This window comes from Vitis riparia, chromosome 10 (assembly GCF_004353265.1).
Source record: "Vitis riparia cultivar Riparia Gloire de Montpellier isolate 1030 chromosome 10, EGFV_Vit.rip_1.0, whole genome shotgun sequence".
Taxonomy (NCBI): Eukaryota; Viridiplantae; Streptophyta; class Magnoliopsida; order Vitales; family Vitaceae; genus Vitis; species Vitis riparia.
The window spans coordinates 18662159-18684858 of NC_048440.1; the positions used below are offsets into that span (position 1 = coordinate 18662159).

The 22700-nt window shown below is 36.4% G+C and overlaps 3 protein-coding genes across 9 annotated transcripts; 1 reads left to right on the top strand and 2 right to left on the bottom strand.

Moving 5' to 3' along the window:
• Positions 1 to 1568: 1568 nt before the first annotated feature.
• On the top strand, positions 1569 to 3439 carry LOC117923966 (vacuolar protein sorting-associated protein 28 homolog 2). Of its 5 annotated transcripts, XR_004652702.1 has the most exons (4): positions 1569 to 1688; positions 2306 to 3045; positions 3119 to 3212; positions 3293 to 3439. XR_004652702.1 is itself a non-coding variant. In XM_034842493.1 (3 exons), exon 2 carries the CDS (start codon positions 2407 to 2409, stop codon positions 3034 to 3036), a length of 630 nt encoding a protein of 209 aa, XP_034698384.1. In that variant the 5' UTR covers positions 1569 to 1688; positions 2306 to 2406; the 3' UTR covers positions 3037 to 3045; positions 3293 to 3439. The 5 variants fall into 5 exon arrangements, 2 of the variants coding, with proteins under 2 accessions (XP_034698384.1, XP_034698383.1); XR_004652701.1 differs by having other exon boundaries at positions 2306 to 3212; positions 3293 to 3426; XM_034842493.1 differs by lacking the exon at positions 3119 to 3212.
• Positions 3440 to 4951: 1512 nt separating this feature from the next.
• LOC117923965 (syntaxin-124-like) lies at positions 4952 to 6979 on the bottom strand. Its single transcript, XM_034842491.1, has 2 exons — positions 6436 to 6979; positions 4952 to 6108 (listed from the first exon to the last, which is right to left on the bottom strand). The coding sequence occupies exon 2, from the start codon at positions 6052 to 6054 to the stop codon at positions 5140 to 5142; it is 915 nt and encodes a 304-aa protein (XP_034698382.1). The 5' UTR covers positions 6055 to 6108; positions 6436 to 6979; the 3' UTR covers positions 4952 to 5139.
• A 527-nt stretch (positions 6980 to 7506) lies between these two features.
• LOC117923584 (B3 domain-containing protein Os07g0563300) lies at positions 7507 to 22395 on the bottom strand. Of its 3 annotated transcripts, XM_034841943.1 has the most exons (14): positions 21966 to 22395; positions 20975 to 21056; positions 20697 to 20795; positions 15822 to 16143; positions 15365 to 15707; positions 15013 to 15109; positions 13784 to 13958; positions 12880 to 12959; positions 12060 to 12107; positions 11697 to 11963; positions 10762 to 10811; positions 9909 to 10022; positions 8944 to 9014; positions 7507 to 8703 (listed from the first exon to the last, which is right to left on the bottom strand). In XM_034841943.1, exons 1-14 carry the CDS (start codon positions 22085 to 22087, stop codon positions 7919 to 7921), a joined length of 2655 nt encoding a protein of 884 aa, XP_034697834.1. In that variant the 5' UTR covers positions 22088 to 22395; the 3' UTR covers positions 7507 to 7918. The 3 variants fall into 3 exon arrangements, with proteins under 3 accessions (XP_034697834.1, XP_034697833.1, XP_034697835.1); XM_034841942.1 differs by having other exon boundaries at positions 11697 to 12107; XM_034841944.1 differs by lacking the exon at positions 20697 to 20795 and having other exon boundaries at positions 11697 to 12107.
• Between the last annotated feature and the right edge of the window lie 305 nt (positions 22396 to 22700).

Genomic DNA, 22700 nt, shown 5'->3' on the forward strand with positions numbered 1-22700 from the left:
CATTTTATCAAACACTCTAATTTTTTTCAAAAATAAAAAATAAAAACTATTTTTTGTTTTCTATTTTAAAAACAAAATTTTAAAAATACCGGCCCAAAGATTTCCAAGATATTTGATATCGTAAATTCCTTGACCAATTTCTTATTCAATTTTTGTATATTCTCTGAGTCATTTCTAACAACTGATTTCATTATAATTACTACAATTTCCTTTTATCTGATAAGCCCGAGGTTCTTTTCCTGGGCATCTAGACAGTGGAAGCCATTTTTGTCCTCAACTTGCCAATCATCTTCCTGAGGTCTTAAAAAATGCAATGATCCAGGGAGTCATTGTATAAGGGTGAAAGTCTTTTGTAAGATTTATTTATTTATGTAAATAATAAAAACTTATTTTAAAAGAATAATAGTTTTTAAAAATGGTATGAAAACATGGAAGTATTAAAAAAAAAAAAAAACACTACTACTCTAAGTTTAAAAATTTTTGATAGCAATATTTTAAAACATGAGAAGATTTTGGTGTTGTTTCCTAATTGTTTTTTTAAATAAAAGCATGTTTGAGCTGCGATGTTTTTAACTTATTTTTAATATTTTAAAAAATAATTTTTATATTTAAAATTTTATTTAAAATTATTATACATGTTTATATAATTATTTTTTAAAATAATTCAAAAAAGTAAAAACAATTGTATACATATGTATGTATAATGATTAAAAATAAAAAATTATATAAAAATTATTTTTAAAACATATTTTAAAATATTAAAAATATTTTTAAGTCTTTAAAGATTTTTATTTAATAAAACATTAGAAAATAATTTTTAAAAACTGTTGTAAAAAAAATATTCTTGACAACTATTTTCAGACAAGCAGACCTAACTCATTCTCTGTGAAGGTAGGTGAATGTGATGAATGGGCCGTGGGCTGGGCTTGAAATTTGAAGCCGGCCGAGCCCAAGTTGTTAAATGTCCTCATGGAGTTAGGCCCCACTTTTCCGAGTTTCCAGGAATATGCCCCCTATGACTAGTCTTATCATAGCATCGTCAGTGGATCCAAATTAATGGATTTTATTTTGTAAAAAATTTACATCCTAATTGATTATAAATAATTAAATATTGACAAATAAAACGTATTTTTCATATGATAATTGAAATTTAATGACATAAAATTGGCAATTTTTCTATTTTTGTATACAATTAAAGAAATAAAGTCATATAAAAAAGAGTTATAATTATTTGGTATAATTCTTTTTCTTTAATAAAAAAATGAAAATATGATTCGCAACTAAAACAACTATTAATGGCATTAAAGGCAATGATTAATGATCATGATTACAATTTACAAGAGAATTAGGAAATTTTTTTAATATCTGAACATATTTTGGTTATAAAAAAATTATTAAAAATCAATTAAAATTGAATATATTTTTATTAAATTAAAGTTTAATAAAATAAAAGGATATATGGAATTATAGGATATAGGGGAAGGGGAGGGGAGGGGAGGTGTGAGGAATAATGAGGCGGGAGAGTCCACATAATATTGGCGTAAGTATATAACATATGGGCCAACCCACACGCAACCTCTCTGTCCCACTCCTTCGCCCCATCTTCTTCCTCCCTTCTCTCCTCTCTCCTCCATTACTCATCATCTCCTCAACCTCCACCCCACAAAACGCTGCGTTATACTTTCTCTGTAAGTCCCCGCTCTATCTCTATACGATTTTCTATTTTCTTCTTCCCTTTATCGCCCTAATTCTTCTCGAATAGATCGGTGAGTTTCCAGTCAATCGTCTTATTCAGACATTAGGGGCTTCATTTTGCAGGGAAATCATTTAAGCTTTTGATTCAAAAGCTTCGATTTCTTTGGCTTACGTTCTTGCGAGTTTTATTTTTATTTTTTTTCTGATTCGTGGATTTTTGAGAAATGGATGTTGTTCGAAGCGGTTTTTGGATTTTTATTTGTTATGTCTTTGTTTGGTTGCTGAGAAAGCGGAGGAAAACAAAAGAGGGCAAGTTTTTGTCTGTTGTTTTTATGGAGAACCCAGATTGCTAAGCTTTTTATGGGTGTGTTAGGGCGAGGATGAGTGCGTTCTTTTTCTTTTTCCTTTTTTTTTTGGGGTCTTAAATCATTGCTCTTTCTTGCATTTTCTTGGTGACCAAGCGGATCCCTTTATTTGTCGATCTTTTTAATGGCTATGTTTGTTTTTGAAGACTGATGCTTGTGTTTTGTGATCTACAACATTGTGCTTCTATGTTGTTTAATTTGATGAGTTTTATGATGTTGCTCTCTTCTCTGTGATTGTTGTTCAGCGAAGAAGGTTGGTTCTCTTTGCGCGTGTCCCGTCCTCTTCTCCATTACGCAAAACCCTAATTGATCAAAACCCATTATCTAGATTTACGTATATAACCAAATGGAGGTCAAGCTATGGAATGACAAGCGAGAAAGAGAAATGTATGAGAACTTTGCAGAACTCTATGCTATAATAAAAGCCACGGAGAAGCTTGAAAAGGCTTACGTTCGTGACATAATTTCATCGGCTGAGTATGAGCCAGAATGTCAAAAACTCATTGCCCATTTCAAAACCCTTGCTTCCACGCTCAAAGATACCATCCCTAGCATTGAGCGCTTTGCAGACACCTACAAAATGGATTGCCCTGCAGCCATCAACCGCCTTGTGACCTCCGGAGTGCCTGCCACAGTTGAGCATCGGTCTGCTGCAGCTGCATCAGCCACTACCTCAGCCGCCGTTGTGGCAGAGTGCGTGCAGAACTTCATTACAGCCATGGATTCATTGAAGTTGAACATGGTGGCGGTTGATCAGGTGCATCCTCTGCTGTCGGACCTCTTTGCTTCTCTCAACAAGTTGAGCATCTTGCCACCTGATTATGAAGGGAAGACCAAGATGAAGGAGTGGATTGGGAGGTTGTCAAAGATGGGAGCTGCTGATGAATTAACAGAGCAGCAAGCTCGGCAGCTTCACTTTGATCTAGAGTCATCTTACAACTCCTTCATGGCTGCGTTGCCTAATGCTGGTACCTGATTTATTGGGGTAAGCATGTATATAGGCATCCCTGTTATGTTTTGTTTGGGTGATTTAATATATACTGTCTTGTATTTGGTAGAACCTTGATGATTGTGGAAGTGACCTCTTATTCCGTAACACTTTACACATTTTGGCAAAGATGGCATTGTGGATCTCCATACCAATATTTTGTGGTAATTACCAATGATATAATTTTTACTCTATGTTATGGAGATGAGTTTACTTTAATTTGATTCGGGAATTTTGTTTGCAGCGACATGTAGCAGCAATTGGCAGTCTCTTAACATCTGTATAATCTCTCATTTGGAGTTTGTTTATTGTATATCTCATCCCCCATTTATGGGTCATCTTGGCAATAGTAGTGTGTTTCTTCCCCTCTATTTAGAAGACATGGTTTTCATATTATATATATATATATATGAATTTTTATCAGTGATTCTTCCTTAGATTCCATCTAATACATTAATGGTTAAAAACCCAAGATTCTTGAGACATGAAGGAGGGATACATAGGATGATGGGAACAATCCTTTTTCTCCATTTTGTCATGAGAATCAAGTGGCAATTCCATGTAATGAACTTTAGTAAATGAGGATGAGATGATCTTCAGAGGGAATTGTAGCATATTGGTTAAGAGTTTATACCCTTTTTTTTCTTAATCAGTTTGACAAAGTTATAAGCTTCAGCATGGTGGTTGAGTTTTAAGTTCTAAGGATTGAAACTTCAGCATATATGATTGATTTCTTGTTAGTATTCATCTTTAAGAGGGAAGCGTTTAGATGGTAACCTTTAGTGGATACAGGCAAAAAGGGGACATTTCTAAGACATCCTTCTTAAGCATAACCTTGTGTGCCTGTGCTCGATAGAAGCTGCTGGGAGACCTTTTCTTAACTATAGTGAAAATTACCTTGGCTTGCGCTGGTAAACTTGTATTATAGCAGATGTGCTGTTTGAAGGCAGAGAGTTGTCTTTCCTTCATTGACCAACAATACAATCGGGCAAACTTGTATTATACAAACCAGCAAACTTGTATTTCATTGGCAAACCTGTTGTTTTTTTTCATTATTTGGATCATCGTGCTCCAATTGAAATGTTTTAAAGGCGGGTGGTGGGAGTCTGGAAGTGGACTGAGAATGGAGGCTTTTATTCTACAATGGGGCTGTGATGTGATCTACCCGTATCGGCAAGTTGTGCTGCATGTGATTTTATTTCTTCTCAAACTCCAGTACAGAAAAATGAGAATAATAACAAATACTTATTTGGAATAATGCAAAAAGGGTTGCTGCTCTGACTTCATTCATCAATAATACCTATTCAGGTTTCGGTTTGTTTTATGTGGCTTTGGATATCAATTCTGAACCCGGACAAGGGCCAACTTAGAGCGTTCATGTGGATAAAAGGTAAGACAAATTTATAGTGTTGAGAGAGAGGATGTTCACCCTGTTCCCCCATTCAGAAGTCCCTCAACTTTATGAAGACATCCAATTAAAACCAGGCCAAGGAAATGGGATCTTTACCCTGTTCCCTTCCTTCAGGAGTTCCTCAACAATTGCATTCATAACATAGGCCCCTGCTCCATTTGTTTGTATCCTTGCCTTTCCAAACCAAATCCCTAGTCATGAATTTCTTGATTTTAGATGGCTAGAAAACATCTGGAGCAAGACAAACTCCAGGAACCTATCACCTGATGGAAGTCTGTTGTCTTCCTCAAAGCAGCTTACGAAAAACTTGGCTTTCATTTACTCCAACTGGAAAGGAACGGAAGACGTTGTTTGTAGTCTTATAAGCCTTAAAAATATATGCACATTGTGAAATGGATGGACTTTGGGTGTGTTAGGGAGGAATTTGGATTGAATGGCATCTCCCAACCATGTCTCATGAATAATTTATTTCTAGGAAACTCGTTGTGTTTGCTCTCTCAACCTCTTTAGATGCATTCATTCATTCACCGAAAGATTTGGAGGTTTTCTTTAGCATCAAAGCCCCGTTCATCGAAATCGGATGCAACATCTAACTACAAGATTGAAATGCAATTCCACTAAACTCTTTTGACGCTATAAGGTTAATGAGTCTGTTTTTTTTCTTTGTCTTGGGTTTTCCTTCATTTGGGTAACATTGATATCAAGGTTGGTAAAATGGGTAAGAGGAGAAGGCCGACTACAATAGCCCCAAGAATTATGGCAATGCAGGTCCACTTTCTGGAGCCCTTCTGGTATTCCCGGGCCACCTGAAGCTGCTCAGTCCCACGTCTCACAAAGGAGCTAGCATGGGCTACATGGCTTTCAATGTCGTTGAGCTGTTGACCCTGTGCCTCCACAAGAGCTGCCATGTCTAAGAACACCTGGTGGAGCTCAATCAAGTTCTTTTCAATCTCCTTCACGGCATCATGTCTCTCTTGGATTTCTGATATTGTATCCATGATCTGACCTCTCCCTTGTTCCTGTATGGCCTTTTGCAGAAAACTCTCACTTTCACCGCTTGATATCAAATTCTCAATGGTGTCCTCGTCCGCCTTCTGTCCTGTTATGGTGTAGTACCGCCGCTCAACTGTTTCCTTATACTCCGCTGACATTTTTGCTCTAAGCCCCTGAAAATCATCCATCATGTCCTTGAGTTTCTTCCCCAATCCACTAACCACTGAGCTACGCGTTCGGTCTGCAGATGATCCCGGTCCACAACCTGGAACGTTGCGGCTCGCTGCATTGGAGCGTTCCAGCCCTTCGAGCTTCCCCTTGATCATCTTGACCCGTTTCAAGACCTGGGTGACATCTGAGTCCATCCGGGCACGTAGATCCTTCATGGTTTTGGCATTGTGGACGGTCTTGCTTTCTTCATTGGCATCTTGTAATTGCTTGTACAGCTTCTCCACACCACCCATGTCTTGCTTCACATTCTCAACATCTTCAAAGAATTTGTCCAGGTTTACAGCCTCCTTCCCGGACTCCATGTCGTCCATGTAGGTCTGCTGCTTCAGGTCCGTGTACTTTTTGAACGAACTCGAGAACAAATCATTCATCTTGACTGATTTTCTGTATCAGATTCTTGTCCTCTAAATGTGTCTCGGTAGAATCTAGTGGAAAATTCAAAAATTCAGAAAAAAAAGAAAAAAAAAACTATGATTAAACTAATGTAAAGGTAATGATTTTGTGTTTCAAGTTTGAGGGTTTTTGGTATTCTTCTTCCTCTGGAGGAGGAAGAGAGAAAAGGTAACAATTTGACAAGAGGGTTACTCTCAAATGGGCATATCCTGATTTCCCTTTTTTTTTTATTAGTAGAATTAGCCTTTTTGGAGGCTTGTAATGAATTTGAGGTGAAGAGAAACTCAACCAATAATCTAAAACCCTAAGTTAAGCAGTTGTTTAAAAGAGGATAATATCAAAGGAGGCTCATAAATTACCATTTGGCATTCCATCATTCATTATTGACTCAGTCCTACATTAATTTCTTTCCTCCCAAACTATGTGGTAATATTGGTGTGGGCAGAGGCAATCATATTTCAACAACAAAAAAGAAAGGGTGAAGGTTCCCCACTTCCCTTCATGGAAAGCACTCAGCATATCTTTCAGAATGTGTAGCATGACTGAGACAACAGAGAATAATATTTCAGTGACAAAGACGAGATGAAAAATGATGACAGCAGGCTTCTTGGAAAGTGCTGAATACCATTTAAAAGTGATTGTAATGGAGTAAAGGATGGACAAGGAATGGAGTAAATGCAAAATAATCAAACCCTCTTTTCTGAGAAGAAAATTTAGTTATAAAAGTTGATACACCAAGAGATATCAGTTAGAGCATTTTAAACCTAATTGTTGGCAATTGGATTATACTTGACCTATAATCAATGACCCATAGGTGAGATAACCTTTTTATATCCTATGCATTGATTCCAATCTTTTTTGTCATTTGATTGATACTAGAGAAAGAAACATAAAATTTTAAGTATGACATTAATCTCCATATTTTACAACAAAAAGATAACCCCCCCCCCCCAAAAAAAAAAAAAAAAAAAAAAGCCAATGGCAACAAAATCTAGCATAATATTAAAAGCAAAAGCAGAAACAAGAATGTCAATTTGTTGTTGGAAAAAAAAAAAGAAAAGAGACAATTTTGTCCTTGACCCCACACCCCCATCTGAACTTATGTCCTAATTAGGAAGTTAAAATGGAGTAATTATTTGCCCTTAATGATATCGACAAATTTTAAAAGGTAAAACCTCACCAATGCAATAACATGAGACCTTAGAGGCCATATATGGCAAACATAAGAGATTCAAGAATCCAGGGTTACACATCACATCAACTCAAGAGGCAAAAATTGTACTGACAAGCATTTTGAGAATACCCCCATCTGATGGGCAAACAAACACCCTGCATTCCTTAAAGAGATTCTCAGCATTTGTAAACCCAGAGTCTCATCTGGAGATTGCAGAGACTATTAAAAGCAATGGAATTCATAATAGAGCATATCGAAGTCATGCTAATCTAAATTTCATTTCTTTAATTACCAGTCTGATTGCTGAAACAAAGCAGCGTAACAAGAGGTTAAAAGCACCCGGAAGCAATTTCTCTTTGAATGAATGGAAAGAAAAAGAAAACAGACCTTAATTACATCCTACATGTCTAAGCATAAGGGCGGAAAGGAGAGCTCCCAAAAAGAGAAAAAGTAATAGCTCCTTCCCTACTTTTTAAGACTTTGGGCATATATTCTCATGTAATACTACAGTAAGATAGGACAACATTTATAGCATACTGAACAGCAAAATTATTGGTTTCTAACCCATATTATCCATTTCCTACCTCTGCTTTATGTACAGACCTGAATAAACAAACTGATAACCGCAATTCATGCCAATCTACCTTTGCATGAGAGGCACCATTTATCTACCCAGTGGCAGATGTGGATGCTGATGCATTCATCGATAAAGCTACAGGGTGGTTGATGTCAGAATCCTGTTTACTTGTACCAGGGTCAAGACCATTGCCAAGTTTTTCTCCCTCTGGTTCATCTTCCTCCAAGTGTGTCTGATTTCCAGATGAACTTCTGTTGCCAGCCGAGCTTGATGACAGCTGCTGCCTGAGACACCTCTCTGTGGCATCTTGGAGCAACCTCATCATGCTGCCAGAATCAGAACCTGGTGATGACTCTTCCTCCCGCTCTGGTTGAATGTTCAAGTCAATTTGACCTTTAAAAGGTGAGGTGGTCAGGGATTTCCTCTTGTTTGGGTCATCATCAGAACCCTCATTGACCACCTTTTTCTTGTTTGGTCCACTATTTCCAGAGTTACTACAGAGCAATGGGTCATCATCAGTTATTTTCTCAGGCAACAGTAACTGCTCTTGCTGCTTCTTGCGTGCAGTTTCTGCTTCTTTCTCAGACTGCTTCTTCTCTCGTCGCATCATCAAGGTGCGAAATCGGCGCTTCACTGTTAGGCAGACATTACATGTGCATGTCTGCTTGTGTTTAGGGCCCTTACCACTTGGGGGCTGAATGCAGACTATACATGAGCATCCAGGTCTGTGCCGGGGATGTTTGGTTGTGGCCTGGGAAGATGGTGGGAGTGCCTCACCCTCTCCCAGGATAGCTAGGTTAGCAAGAGTGTCCAGGCCCTCCAAAGCTTCAATGGTATCTGAGTCCTGTTTAGCAGCCTTCATTTTCTTAGAAGCAGCTGCCCAAACACAATCACAAAACCAAATGCAAATTTGACAAATTGGGAATAGAATTACCATAGAACAAGAACAATAGTAGCAAATATTCAAAAATAAAATGAAAAAAGAAAGATGATACTAGAAATAGTCTTGAAAGTGTGTTCCAAGATTACTAGACTCCTTGTGAACCATACATGGCTGGACAACATTTGTTTACTGAGAAAAAGAAAATCCCAATATTTGTTTCAAGCAAGTCATACCCGTCTTACTAGTGGGTAGCAGATCTTCCAACTGTTCTGCTGTTATTTCTTGAGTTGCTGAACATGAAGACCTGGCAGCAAAAAGGACTTGGACATGTTAACAGAACTCCTAGACATGCTACTGTCACATGGATTCAAATGTTTAGAATAACAAGACCAATGGAAGAAGACTGAGCAAGCAGATACATGCTTTGCACTCTTGAAATTAAAATAAAAAAATAAAAAATAGAAAAACCAGAAACCCATCAAAATAATGTGTGCAACAGCTTTGCATTTCAAGCGACAGGAGTTTGTAGACAAGATGCTTTGAAGCTCTGTGCAATAGGCTTTATCATCAATCAGATTGAGAACAAATTTGGGCCATTGATACTTTATGGTTCACGGATAAATGTCACAAAACAGAACAGGACAGTTGATACTTTATGGTGATGAATGATGGGCACCTGAGAAACAAGTCCAGAAAAGTGGCCTAGCAAAACACATGATATAAATATTGAGTTGCATGACTCTGTAATAGAAATGTGCATATGTGGTTTGTGGCAATGCATATGTCACAACAACCATTACAGCACCAATAAATGAATGTTTTATATGGTTCAAATTGAACACACTACAAAAACAAGGGGGGGATCATAAAAAAGAAAAGAAAAGGGGAGAACTGAAATTTTTTGAAATGGTCATACCATCAGAGTTAGTCCTTAAACAGGAATGCATCATAAGGCCAGCAGTCTCAAACAGGAATTGGTCAGATGAAGCTCTAAAAATTTTTCAAGTTCAAGAAAGTTTGCCTACCCAAACTTCCCATTTACATCCCACAGGGAGACAAAAGGAGCAGAGGCACAACTGTTAATCATATCATCACTGAAAAAAGGTGACAGGCAGCAAATAGGTTTTCACAACAAGAGAGCATTCAAGACAAGAGGCACAAAACCCATGCTGGTATAGTAGAAATCTGATGATTGTACCTTTCTGGATCCCATGTGTTTTCAGAACAGGTCCATCTTGAGGAAAGACAAACATCAGCAGGCAGTTTGCGCCATTTAAAACAGTCTTCACATTGGGCCCACTGAATCTTTTCACTGATACAGATGGAACACAGGATTGGCATTTGCTTGACCAAAATAGATGCTATTTTGAGTTTCAGTATAGAAATATAAAGAGTACTATTGTATTCCAAGAATGGCAACTGAAATAAGATTATCAAAGGTCAAAGTGATGAAAGTTTGTAGATATTCCTGCAGCTTTTGAACATAAACTGGAGACCAAGCATTCACTCAGTGAATCTCAGAATATGCCAGGAAAGTAGATCCTATGAGATTTACGAAAGTGCAAAACAAATACACAAAATCTTAAGCTGGAACCTCGGAAAAAGGACTATAGCATAATTAAGAATAAACAACCAAGAAAATAAAATAAAAATCCTCCTACATATAGCCTGTGGGACTGCATTCATTCAATGATTCTAGGAACATGCCAGTATAGGATTGTATAGGAAATTTTATGAAGTGCAAGACAAACAGATAAAATCCTCAAATGAAATCTTGGAAAATGAACTATAATGTGATAAAGAATTAGTGGTATAAAAAGAACTTCCTTCACACAATGAATCTGTTGACATGGTAGGATAGAAATTTATATTACAAAGTAAAAGTCAGGAGATAAAATCATCTGGCAAAATCTGGGAAAAAGAACTAAATCATGGTTAAAGAAAAGCAAAAAGAAAATCCTTTTACAAATTCAAATCTCTGGATAACATAAGAAACTAACATGAACATAGAAATGTCAACAAGCCTCAGCGCTTAAAGAAAAGTTATTTACCCCATATCATCAGTTGCAAAAATTGTTGGCTTCCCAATTATTGGCGGTTCCTGTTAAATAGTGACAGAAATTCAAAAGATAAAGAGCTCCTTAGCACACTATAATTTCCCAAATTAAGGTAAAGAAAAAAAAAAAGGATTTCAATACCAAGAGAGCATAACACAAGAACTAGAAAAATTCTATGAAAGACTTGAGTGGAAAACACAACCAATAACATTATAACAAATAAGGTCTGAAGCTCAAATTCTTATACAGTAGTCTCAAGATGATATTGAAAAAACAAAGCCACACCACAACCCACCCACCACACTCCCCATTATCACCATCTAATTTTTGGTCCCACAGAGGAATACCATTCTCGCTACTTTAAAGCATAAAGCAGTTGGCTAATGAGTCAAAAACCCACTACCATGACCACCTTTAGGGTAAAGCTCCTGTATCTGATGATAGAAGGAAGAACAATGACATTGTCAAGGGAAAATGGGGCATATGGCATGATAGATCTATGAACAAACTAGCATAATCATACTGAACCAAGCAGGAACCCCTTGGATGCCAATGACATCTAAAGATTTTGGGTGCATCATCATTATTATTATTATTTCCAGATTTTGGCAAGTTCAAGCAATCTAGCTTGCAAGCTTATTGTTGATGGGCTAGCATCATGGATGTGGTGTTCACTATTGTGTGGGGAAAGTTGTAAATGGAACCACATTATCCTAAATATCGAAACCGGGCACAAGCATGCTGACATGACAACAATTATACACACACACCACGTTATCCTAAATATCGAAACCGGGCACAAGCATGCTGACATGACAACAATTATACACACACACACACACACACACATCAAATGTAGCAAGAAAATGAAAAAACAATCATTGAAAGTGCATTTCATTTTGAACAACAAACTAACATTAACTTTGTACCTCATATTCCTCAAACTCATAGCCTTCAATAACCACAACATTGGGAACATGGTTAGGGGGTGGGCGAAGCAGTCCTTGAGCTTCTTCCCATGTTAACTTCAGCTCTATCAGATCCTCATTTTCAATTCTGAGGCGCTTGCTTTTTGAACCCAAGGTGCTATTCTTCCTCTTTCTAGGAATTGATGATTTTGCACCAAGTGCTTCTTTTGCTATGTATCCTGATTTATCAACTTTAGACCATGCACTTGCAGGATCTGCCAAATCAGCCTGATCCATTGATGAAAAGCTAGGTGATCCTAAACTGCTTTTTAGATGACGATTAGTTAAAGCAACTTCACCAGTTTTAGTTTTTCTAATACTAACATCTCCATGCGTAGACCCACCATTGCCAGTCTTTATTGTTTCATTGCCCTGTCAATAGAAAGAAACATAAGATAAGTATGCGAGGTTTACTAAAACCCCTTCTTTAATCAGAGTAAACCAGTCTAATAATACGTTTGGGAGTGATTCTAAAAAGCGTTTCTAACATTTCTAACACTTGAATGATAAAAATTTTCAAGTATTAGAAATATTAAAAACGCTTCCTAGAATCACTACCAAACGGACTCTAATGCAAACCCAAATAAATGCTTGATTGCAATGTCTAAACTTCAAATTTTTTAGCAGCAAAACAAATACAATTCAATTTGATAGAAAATTTTATAATTTGATATGAAGTTTGAAATTAGCTGATTTTACAATTGTTATAGATAATCGGTTGTTGACAGAGATAAAATTTTCTGAAGAACAGACTTCCAGAAAATCCATATTTCCTTATACCTATTGTCTGGCTCAACAACGTCATCCTGTTCCCAACTTTACTTTAGTACAGACTACCATGGCAAAGTAAAAAATGTATAAACTGAAAGGTCATATATCACATGAAAATAATCCATACTGAATTTTCTTGTCACACTTTTGTCTGGACAAAAGCTATAGAAGTGATGCTACGATATCCTAGAAAGTACAACACAGTCGAACATGAATAAAAAACCAATTTCTTGTACATAATTGCATTTGTGATTGTTGCTAAAAAAGGAAAGAAAGAACATCTGGTTATGACACTTTAAATACCCATCATATAATCTCCTTAATACTAATTTAAAGCCAGGCTAAGGTACTTGGTTATTGTATGAGACCAAACCTGATCAGATGATGGAGCAGTCGAAGCCTTTCTAAATCCCATAACCAGCTTCCCTTCTGGTTCCAATCGACTAAATGTTACTGCAGAAATAGAATCAACTGAGTCTGAAAACCAGATAACCAACACACACTCACACTTGGGAATAAAGACCCTGCTCACTTAAGGAGTTGTAAAAAGAAAAATCACAAACATACAAACATAAATGAAATAAGTAAATAGGAGAACTAAAATTTACAGGCAACATTCTAAAGTCAGAAAAACAAAAGGACAAGACATCCATCAACATGTAAAAACCACCAAAAAATTTGTTTGTGTTTGATTTTTTGTGAACTCATGGAGGAAAAAGGAATGTAGCAAAAGAGAGTGAAGCAAAGTAAAATATGAGTAAAGTTTATGCTTCCTGCAACTACTTGGTCAACAGGAAAAACTCAAAAGCAACAGAATCTAAGCATTCCTACAATCCTTTACTGTGTTCATAAGACAAGAAGCTATCTTAGGGTTAACAATTATCTTGCAGGAGAACAGATATTGATGGAATCCACTCTTTCCCACAGCAATCAATCTAATAAGAAGGGAAATGGTGTATTCACCTCCATTTCCTGTCAGTTAAATTAAGTCATAATATGAAAACACATCAAAGAATAAACCCAAAAATTAAATTAAAAAGAAATGCAACAAACCAAAGCAGCACAAAACCATGTCCAAAAGCATAAAGTCAAAAATGACAGTGGGAAAGGACAAGAGAAACAGAGGTTCCTAAAGGTGCAAAACTAATGCCACCCTCTATTTCAATACTAATGTTATTACCCCAACTAAATCAAGGAAAAGGCATTGCTTAACATAAAGAGATAAAATATCTGCATGATGATAACTTCAGATGCCTGTTTTTCCAGTGAATGGTTACCTGTGTCACCTGCTTGTAATTGCATCGACTGTATACAAGGAGTAACTCCCTCTAAAACATACATTCTGCTGTTATTATTGGGCCAAAATCGAAACTGAAATATCCATTCATGACCTTTTGCATCCTGGACTTTAAGAGGCAATCCTTCAGGCTGAGAAATTGCTGGGAAATACGCCTGTATCATGATGAGTGCATATTAATACATAATAGAAAATAAATGGAAAATGAAGAGAGAATCTACATCTAAAATGCAAACGGCCAATAGAAATTCCCATTATTGTGCACAACAGCATAACTGTCATGTCAAACAATCAAAGATGAAGTTCTATGAAAGTCAACAAGGTGTAAACCAAAGCTTTGGGCACAATAAATTACACAAATTTTGTAAAGCAACATGATTTTTAATAACGGTTGACAACTACTATGAGGGCTATCAGTGATATAAGGCAAGGGAAGTTTACATCATTGGAATTATGAATGACATTAGTTTAGGTCCCATTGAAGAACTAGTATCCAGCCTACCCGAGAAGTTATCATTTCACAAAAAACTGGCCCATTTTACATTATTGAAAAAATAACAGTGATTGTTCTAACATTTTCAATCACTGCAAATGATTTATTTTTCCTTTGTTAAGGATGACATATTATCTATCGTTTATTAATCCAAGCCCCCACCATTATGAGTATTACTATTTCCCCTCCTTTTTTTTGATAGGCCATTACAAGTATTATTAATGTTATTTCTAATATTGTTAAGCGAATAAGAATATAGGGAATTCAACCCAATTCAACAAACCATCATTAACCCAAGTGTTTAGGGTATCTAAGGCATATAATTACCAACTGAGTTAAAAGCATTCATTGGATAAATGACATGTGACCATTTCACTGTCCCCGCCTGGCATGGCTATCCCCACTGCTTCAATGATGAATCACTTTAACATGCAGTTCAGACTACAACTACAAATAAATTTTAAAGCATCACATCATATATGATGAAAGCAACCAAATATGAAAGGACTACATAAACCAGAGAGACGAGAAGGTCAATCCATCAGTATCCTGTGAGCTCCATGGAGACTAAGTTCCAAAATAAGCAAAAATGCATGCCTCAGCAAAAATCATAATAACTCCAATAAACCAAGAATTATTTTCAATCTTCTAATATAGATACTAAAGAACATATTGAGAAAAGTCAACAGTAAGGCTAGGAAAGTTTGAGCACTCACCTCAGCACATTTTTTTGGCAGCACTAAACGCCCTATACGCCCAGCATCACTAGCACTTAGCATCTTTTCAAACAAAGGAGTGATTACAGAATTTGAACTTACACATGGTTAAGGTCTATAGGATGCTAAATTGTAAATAGAAAAATCAACAGGCATTTTGCATCTAATTATATAAAGCAAACTCTAATGAATCTTCAGAATCAGAATAAATCAGACATACATATTCAAGGAATAAGGAATAGAATGCAGAGCTACAAACTGCATTGAAAATTATAATTAATAAGGTGAACAAAAAATGAATTCATCTAAAAATCTTAAGATACAAAGAAAATCATATGTAATCAAAGGATACTCTCCAGAGATTTGTTGTAGTTCCTGATCAGTTATCCTTGGCCAGTATCGAGGAAGTAATTGGTTTCTTCCTCGGGCATCTCCTCGAGGCCTTCCATTGCGTACCTGAGCTTCACCGGATGAATCGACTCCATTATGTGGATGACCAGAGAACTTCTTCGCTAGCGGAGGTGAAGGGGTTGGTTGTGATATAGTTCCAGAAACAACAGTTTGACCATTTGTTTCACTTGATGAAGCATAAGGCACAGCCAAACTAAGAAGTGGAGCAGAATGATCATCATTTAGAGAGGATGACTGCTGAGGTATATTTACACATGAAGCCGGTTGCTCCTCACAGTTGGTTCCTGCAGTTAAACATCAGGTTTAGCAGCCACTCAATTGTACTTACTGGAACATATTTCCTGCCATAGCAAGAACATGATAAGACATCAGCAAATGCACAGAAAGGATCAAAATACCAGAATTCCCATTCTCAAGCATTTCCAATGCACCCAGCTTTAGGCCTCCATTCATTGATCTTTCAGATGAATCTTCGATTTTCTTCTTTTCCAAGGAAGAGGCAGATGATCTCTCACTGACAATAAGTCTATCAACACCAGTTGACAAATCAGCTTCACTAGGCATCCTTGGACGCAAATCAGACTGAGGAAGAGAAGTATTGAACAGATTGGATGCACGCCAGGGTCCAACAGGCTGGCTCTGGCTCCAGTTCTTGACAGGGTCTTTAAGTCTCTCAGGTAAAGGAAGAAAAAAATGAGGTGGCCATGCTGGATTTGGTGTCTGAAATACAGAATATGAGCCACACAATTATTAAATGAATAAATTATAGAACACATTTGAAAAATCAAGACCAATGTAATTTATGAAGCAGGAACCAGCTGCCAATGATAAACTGTCCTTTGTTAAGATATATTACAGAGAAAAAACAGCAGCATTTTATGCTGCAATAAAAACAACTGGTTTCATTATGATTTTAGAGGAGCAAATCTTAAAAAAAAAAAAAAACCTAAAAAATATATATATATTTTTTTAAATGACAAATGGCAAACTAAATGAATGATCTAAAAGGCAAGATAATAAAACATAAAGCAAGACCTTGTGCAGAAATAGTATATTGGTAATATCAATAAAAATGATCTAGAAGGTAAAAAATAAAAGATAAAGCAAGATCTCATGCAGAAATAATACATCGGTAATTTCAATAAAAATGATCTAAAAGGTTAAAAAAATAAAACATAAAGCAAAGCCTTGTGCAGAAATGGAATGCTAGTAATTTAGTGATCCGCATGTCTCTAGAGAGACAGCAAGAATGTGTGGTTAAAAAATTTATGATGTCCGTGAGAGGATATATGAAAGGATAAAATTGTTACAAAACAATGTCAAAACAAGACATAGAGCCTGTTGATTAAACATTAAAGTTGCAGTTAATGACATATGGACCCTGCAGTATGAATTCCTTAATAAGATAATCATACAGAATGGTCATATTTCTTCCTGATTACTAGCCTACAAGTGCAGTGTCAGGAGGAAGATGAAGGATTTTTAAATAAAGGGAGCCTTCTAAAGGTGTCATTTTCCAGGAGGCTTTTAAATAAAGAAGTGTTCTTCAAAGGATCAGTTTTCCGTAAGTCTTTCGCTTAGGCAATGCCCTTAAGACTCCTTTCTTTCTTCCCAAATTTAACGATCCTGTCTACTATGCCCAGTCAAGACACGGTTTTTTATTGGTATATACCTAGGGAAAAGATTCTTAGACCTTGTTTCGAATAATCTTTTTTCCTTTTTAATAACTAGGAATCCACCACAATAGCATGGCAATTATCCAACAGTGAGTAAAGCAAACCCTAAGTATAATCTACCCCTCTGCCCTACACCACTTAAATGTCTAGGAAGTTTTGAACTTGCAACCCTTGATTAATTTCCAAAGCACTATACCCTGAGATTCACTTCAAATAACTTTTAGCTTTAACTTAAGGATGAATTTGAAGCAATGATTTCAGAGTGGCAATCTCGGTATTATGAAAGTTTCATAAACATAAAATAGCTTCTTACATAAGCTAGAAAAACCTTCCACAAGAAGCATTATTATCCTTACTTCACATTAAGTTGCTTTTAAGCTAAAGCACTTTCAATAAAATTGTCTAAATGCATATAGAAGATCTTGTCAAGCTAAAAAATGACATTTTGACTTCCAAAAAGTCAATCCAACCAACAACTTACTACTAATTATTAGATGAGGAGTGGCAAGATATTAGTCAAATTATGTTGTTTGTACAAGAAAGATTGAGGACTTGGCTAATCAAAATCTCCCTCATTGTGGGGTGACTAGATAGTTGTGGCATTACTATCTTAGTTTTTGTATCTCTTCAATGTTGTCTCTTACTATTTTTAATGTTTTGCCTTATAGGTGAGGCAACAAAAATGTGGAAAATAAGTGCATCTATTCCTATTTTAGCACATTTGGAAGGAACCGGGTGGAAAAAAAAGCTTTGAAGGAAGAGAGCTATCAATTTTAAGACTAAAAGACCTTTGCCTTAAGTCTTCATCATCATCATCATCATCATCATCATCATCATCATTCGTCTAAAGACTCTGATTAAAAAAATCATCATTCATCTAATGACTCTATAAGGGTAAGCAACTTTTCTTTTCTTGACTTCATTGCAAGCTAGGTGTTGGCCTAAGGCATGGCTTGTAGTCTCCTTGATGAGTTCCTTTTCATTTTATACTTCACCATTTTAGGGTTTTTTTTCTTTTAAAATTTCTCATGTACTAGATTCTCCCCATTTTGAAGTTTTCTTTTCATTCCATATTCACATTATGTATATATACATACATATATATATATATATATATACACACACATATATATATAATGTTAATAGTTTTCTTAAAAAGGAACCTATTCCCAAGAACTTTAACTTACATGGGGCAAATTGGAGGTATGAAGACATTTTTAGAATGGCAACGGAAAAAATTCTTACATTAGATCAGCTTACGAGACATGGACAACGTTTGTCTATTCTTGTCATTTATACAAACAAGAAGAGTCCAAACATCATATTTTAATCCATGGTCAACAAACTTCTAGTTTATCGAGTTGAGTCTTCTCTCTTTTTGGTTGTCTTGGTCCCTCCCCATAATTTTAAGGAGGTACTCTTTTTTTCACCCCTGGGACTCGAACCTAGTACCCTCCCACAATCCCAGCCAACTCTTTGCTTGGGAAGCTTCTTGGGGGAAGGTTCTAACCCAAGATCATCTCAAAAGGCGGGGCTGGTCTCTAGCAAACAGATGCTTCTTATGTTGTGATGATGAGGAGACAATTAACCACATCCTTATCCATTGCCCCAAGGCCAGGGTGCTGTGGAATCTTGTGTTTACGTTGTTTAGAGTTAATTGGGTCCTTCAGCTCACGGTTAAAGACACTCTCCTTGGCTGGTCCGCTTCCTTTGTAAACAAGAAGCGTGGGAAAATCTGGCGGGCAGCCCCCCTTTGTTTATTTTGGACAATGTGGAAAGAAAGAAATAGGATAGTGTTTGATAATGAGGCTTTGTCGATCCAAAGATTGAAAGCCTCCTTCGTTTGTAATCTTTTCTCTTGGACGAAGTCTTGGTTAGATGGAGTGCCTCGTTCCTTATTTAGCTTTGTAGATTGGTTGGGCTCTAATTGAGGGTTGGTGAGTGTAAGCTTCTTTGTGCTTTTTGTTTTTGGGGCTTCTCGTGTATACTCCCTGTATGCTTCGGGTTGCCTTCTTGCTACCCTCTTTTAATGAAAATTTTTCTATGTTTATCTATCAAAAAAAAAAAAAAGATGACATTGTGTTTTTGTGGGAAAAAGTACAAAAGTCTAATCGAAAGATGGCCCCCTTGTGTTTATTCTAGCCTCAAGGAAAGATGGCAACAAAAGAACTTTCTAGAGAATAAAATTGAACTTGGTTGCAAAAAATCGATATCTTAGATCTTTGTTCTCATGGGTTAAATGTCAGGTAAGGGATGTTAATCTTTAACTTTTAGATTTCTTGATTGATAGTCTAGGATAGATTTAGACCAATGAATCTTGTTTTGATAGACCATAAGATTCCATTGAAGCACGTGTAATAAAAATGTGTGCCTATGCACTTGGGTTGCACCCCATTTGGTAGGCCATTTATCTAATATATATTTTCTTAATTTGGCTATCATAAGAAAATCATAATTTTATACTGCCTATGCACTTGGGTTGCACTCCCACTTTGTAGGCAATTTATCTAATGTATATTTTCTTAATTTGGCTATCATAAGAAAATTGTAAGAGAATGGAGAAGACGAGGATGGCAACGTTGCCAAAGGACATACAACTACAAAAAACCTGATTGATTTTTTTTTAGTACAGATTCACGTTCCATAGTACCATGGACATGAATACCCAAATGATACCCAAACACCAAAAAATCCGAATTTTCCCTCTCTTTTTGTTATGAGTTGGTCACAGGAAGACTTAGAAGAGAGAAACAAGACCTTAGCTTAGAGGTGAGCCAAGTGTCAAATGTTTTTATAAACAAAAAGAAAAGAAAAGAAAGGGAAAAAATTAAAACATTTGAAAAATAATGGTGAATGAAACCATTGTTATAGCATTCGTCTAAACCATTGAAGCCTAGTTAACCCTTAGTTGCGGTTTAGATTTACTTACACAGGCGGTTTTACCCGCCGCTAAAAGGAGTATAATCTTTTTTTAAAAAAAAAGAAAACAATATTCTCAATCAATCATTCAACAAGACATAAAACACAAATAACCTTCATTTTTAGAAATAAAAAATGAAGGGCAAGATATCATTTCTGTTGGGGAAGCAGTCTAGAGAATCCATTAGAACAACAGTATCATTTCCTTTTATAATTTTGTGGTGGCCATGGCCACATTGGTAAGTTAATGACAAAATTGTCTTTTTTTATATAGGTAAGTTAATGACAAAATTGTTAACAGTTTCTCACTTGCACAGTATATTTACACATTTGGTACTGTTAGCGCATGCATCCAACTACATTACAAGCAAGCTCTCAGACCCAAATTATTTGTTACTTAACAACAACCAACCTCAACTGCCAGTACCCTCTACAAAAACATAAATAACTAATTAAAAAGAAAACAAACAAATATTCAACCCCAAACTCCATGGCAAATTCAACCTTTTTAAATTGGAAGTCCTACAACATGAGCTTAATTGTAATAGGCAAAACTAGTGAAATGCCGACAACCCAAGTGAAGCAGTAACACTAGGAAGATAGATGATAAGTGTCCAAATGAAGACCATAGAATCTTTAAGATTAGATTTAATAGGAAATAATCAAAGTCCTTCATACCAAAACAACATTTTTCCTTGCACATGGAATGCACTCAATTCCTCCAGTATCCAACAACGTGAATGAATGAATTGAAGCAATGCATCCACAGTGAACCCGCTGCAGAGAAAGATCCAACTCTTAGAAGATTTGGATATAAAAATATTTATTTATTTATTTGTTGCTAGATGTAAGCCATCTATTTCACACCTACAATACTTCAGAAAGCAAGTAAATTGACCATAATATCCTGGAAAACAGTATAATGCAAAACAGACAAGATTAAATTTTCTACTCACCTTTCCACATGACTTGCAACCACGCCACCCAGAAGCATTCAAGTGGAAAGTCTCACAGAACCTTCCCTCATCATAAAGAGAACTGGAGTCACATTGAATTAGAGTCAATAATCATAATCCATTAAAGGAAAAGCTAACTACATCAAAAAACACCCTATCATAAATATACAATGCAACAGAATAGAATACAAGGTTAAGGATTTGCAATAAATTTCAAATTGGATGCAAGTTAATTCCATCCTATATCTAAAAAATCATACCCCATAGAAATATGTCAAATATAACTCCACAGCTAAGTAGGTGATTCCAACATATGTGGAAATTACAAATAGAATATTTCTGTTTCGTTGGATTAGCTATCCAAGAAAAACTGTATTATAGTTCTCAGATAATATATATCAGATAAAATAACTAAAAGGGGCAATCGCAAGGGAAGAATAAAATTTAACATTTAAACCGATATATATTCCCAAATCCCAATGAAGAGAAGAAATGAAGTTTCCCCAAATTTCACAGTGAAGACTTGAATGAAGCCTTAAACAAATTTCATAGAAAATTTCAGGAAACCGTTTTTTCCGGCAAAAACAGACACAACATTGAAAACATTTTCCTTAAATGAAATTTCCATTGCTTCTAGCACCTATCTCAGAGACGTCAATCGAACGGAAAAATCTACTCTTACAACGCATTCATTGAACAGAACGCTTATTCTCAACTTCTTCGACCAAACTTCACATCACTAAATTCACAATCCTGAGCTCAACTTCCAAAGATTAAGCTCCAAACCCTCCTCAACAAACCCAGTCTCAGCTCCTAATCAATACACGAAAAACTCAATCACAATAAAAGTCCACAAAAACCACCACTAAAACCCTAAAAACCAGGAGTAAAATCACACTAACCCATTCACCATCGCCAAACACTGAATCACACACACCTAACATCAACAAAAACGAGTTCGATCACTCAACAAACAGCAAGAACTCCTTACCCGCATCGATCACATAGCTCCACACAGTCGCCAGACCGCGTCCGCCACCCCTTCCTCAGCCGCTCCGATTTCCGGTCCGTACACTCCGAATTGAAGCAAATCTTCATCGTTGAAGACGACATCGAGCCTCGCAACACCAAACACAACCCCTTCCCCCCCCCAAAAAAAAAAAAAAAGAAGAAGAGGAAGAAGAAGAAGAAGAAAAACAAAAGGAAAACACCAGAGACAGAAGCCGCTTCTACATAAACCCTAAAGATACACTGATAACACAACACTCACGAAACAAATAAACTGGCAAACAAAGCTGAAAATGACGGAGGAAGCGGTGGTTGTGGCCTCTGATCTATAATCATGAGGAGGCGTTTATAGAGAGAGAAAGCGAGGGTCTTAGAGCGAGAAAGGGAACGTTACCAGACGAGAGAGAAAGAGAGAGAAATATAAATACAAAGAGGCTTTAAGAACACGTCGAGTCGAGTCGAGTCGTGCCTTATTTTTGGCGTCGTCGTTTCTCTCTCTCCCCACCCTCTCCTTTTGTTGTTTTTCTCTCTCTAACGTCATTGGATAAAAATTCCATATTATCTCAAATAAAATATATTTATAAAAAAAAAACAAAAATACACGCCGATAAAGATGAGGCAGGGGCACTTCCGTCATTTCATTCGCCCAAGCCACGCACCATGCGCGACGGTTAGGTTTACCAAAATGCCCCACGTGAAGGAAGGGGTCGAGTGTGAA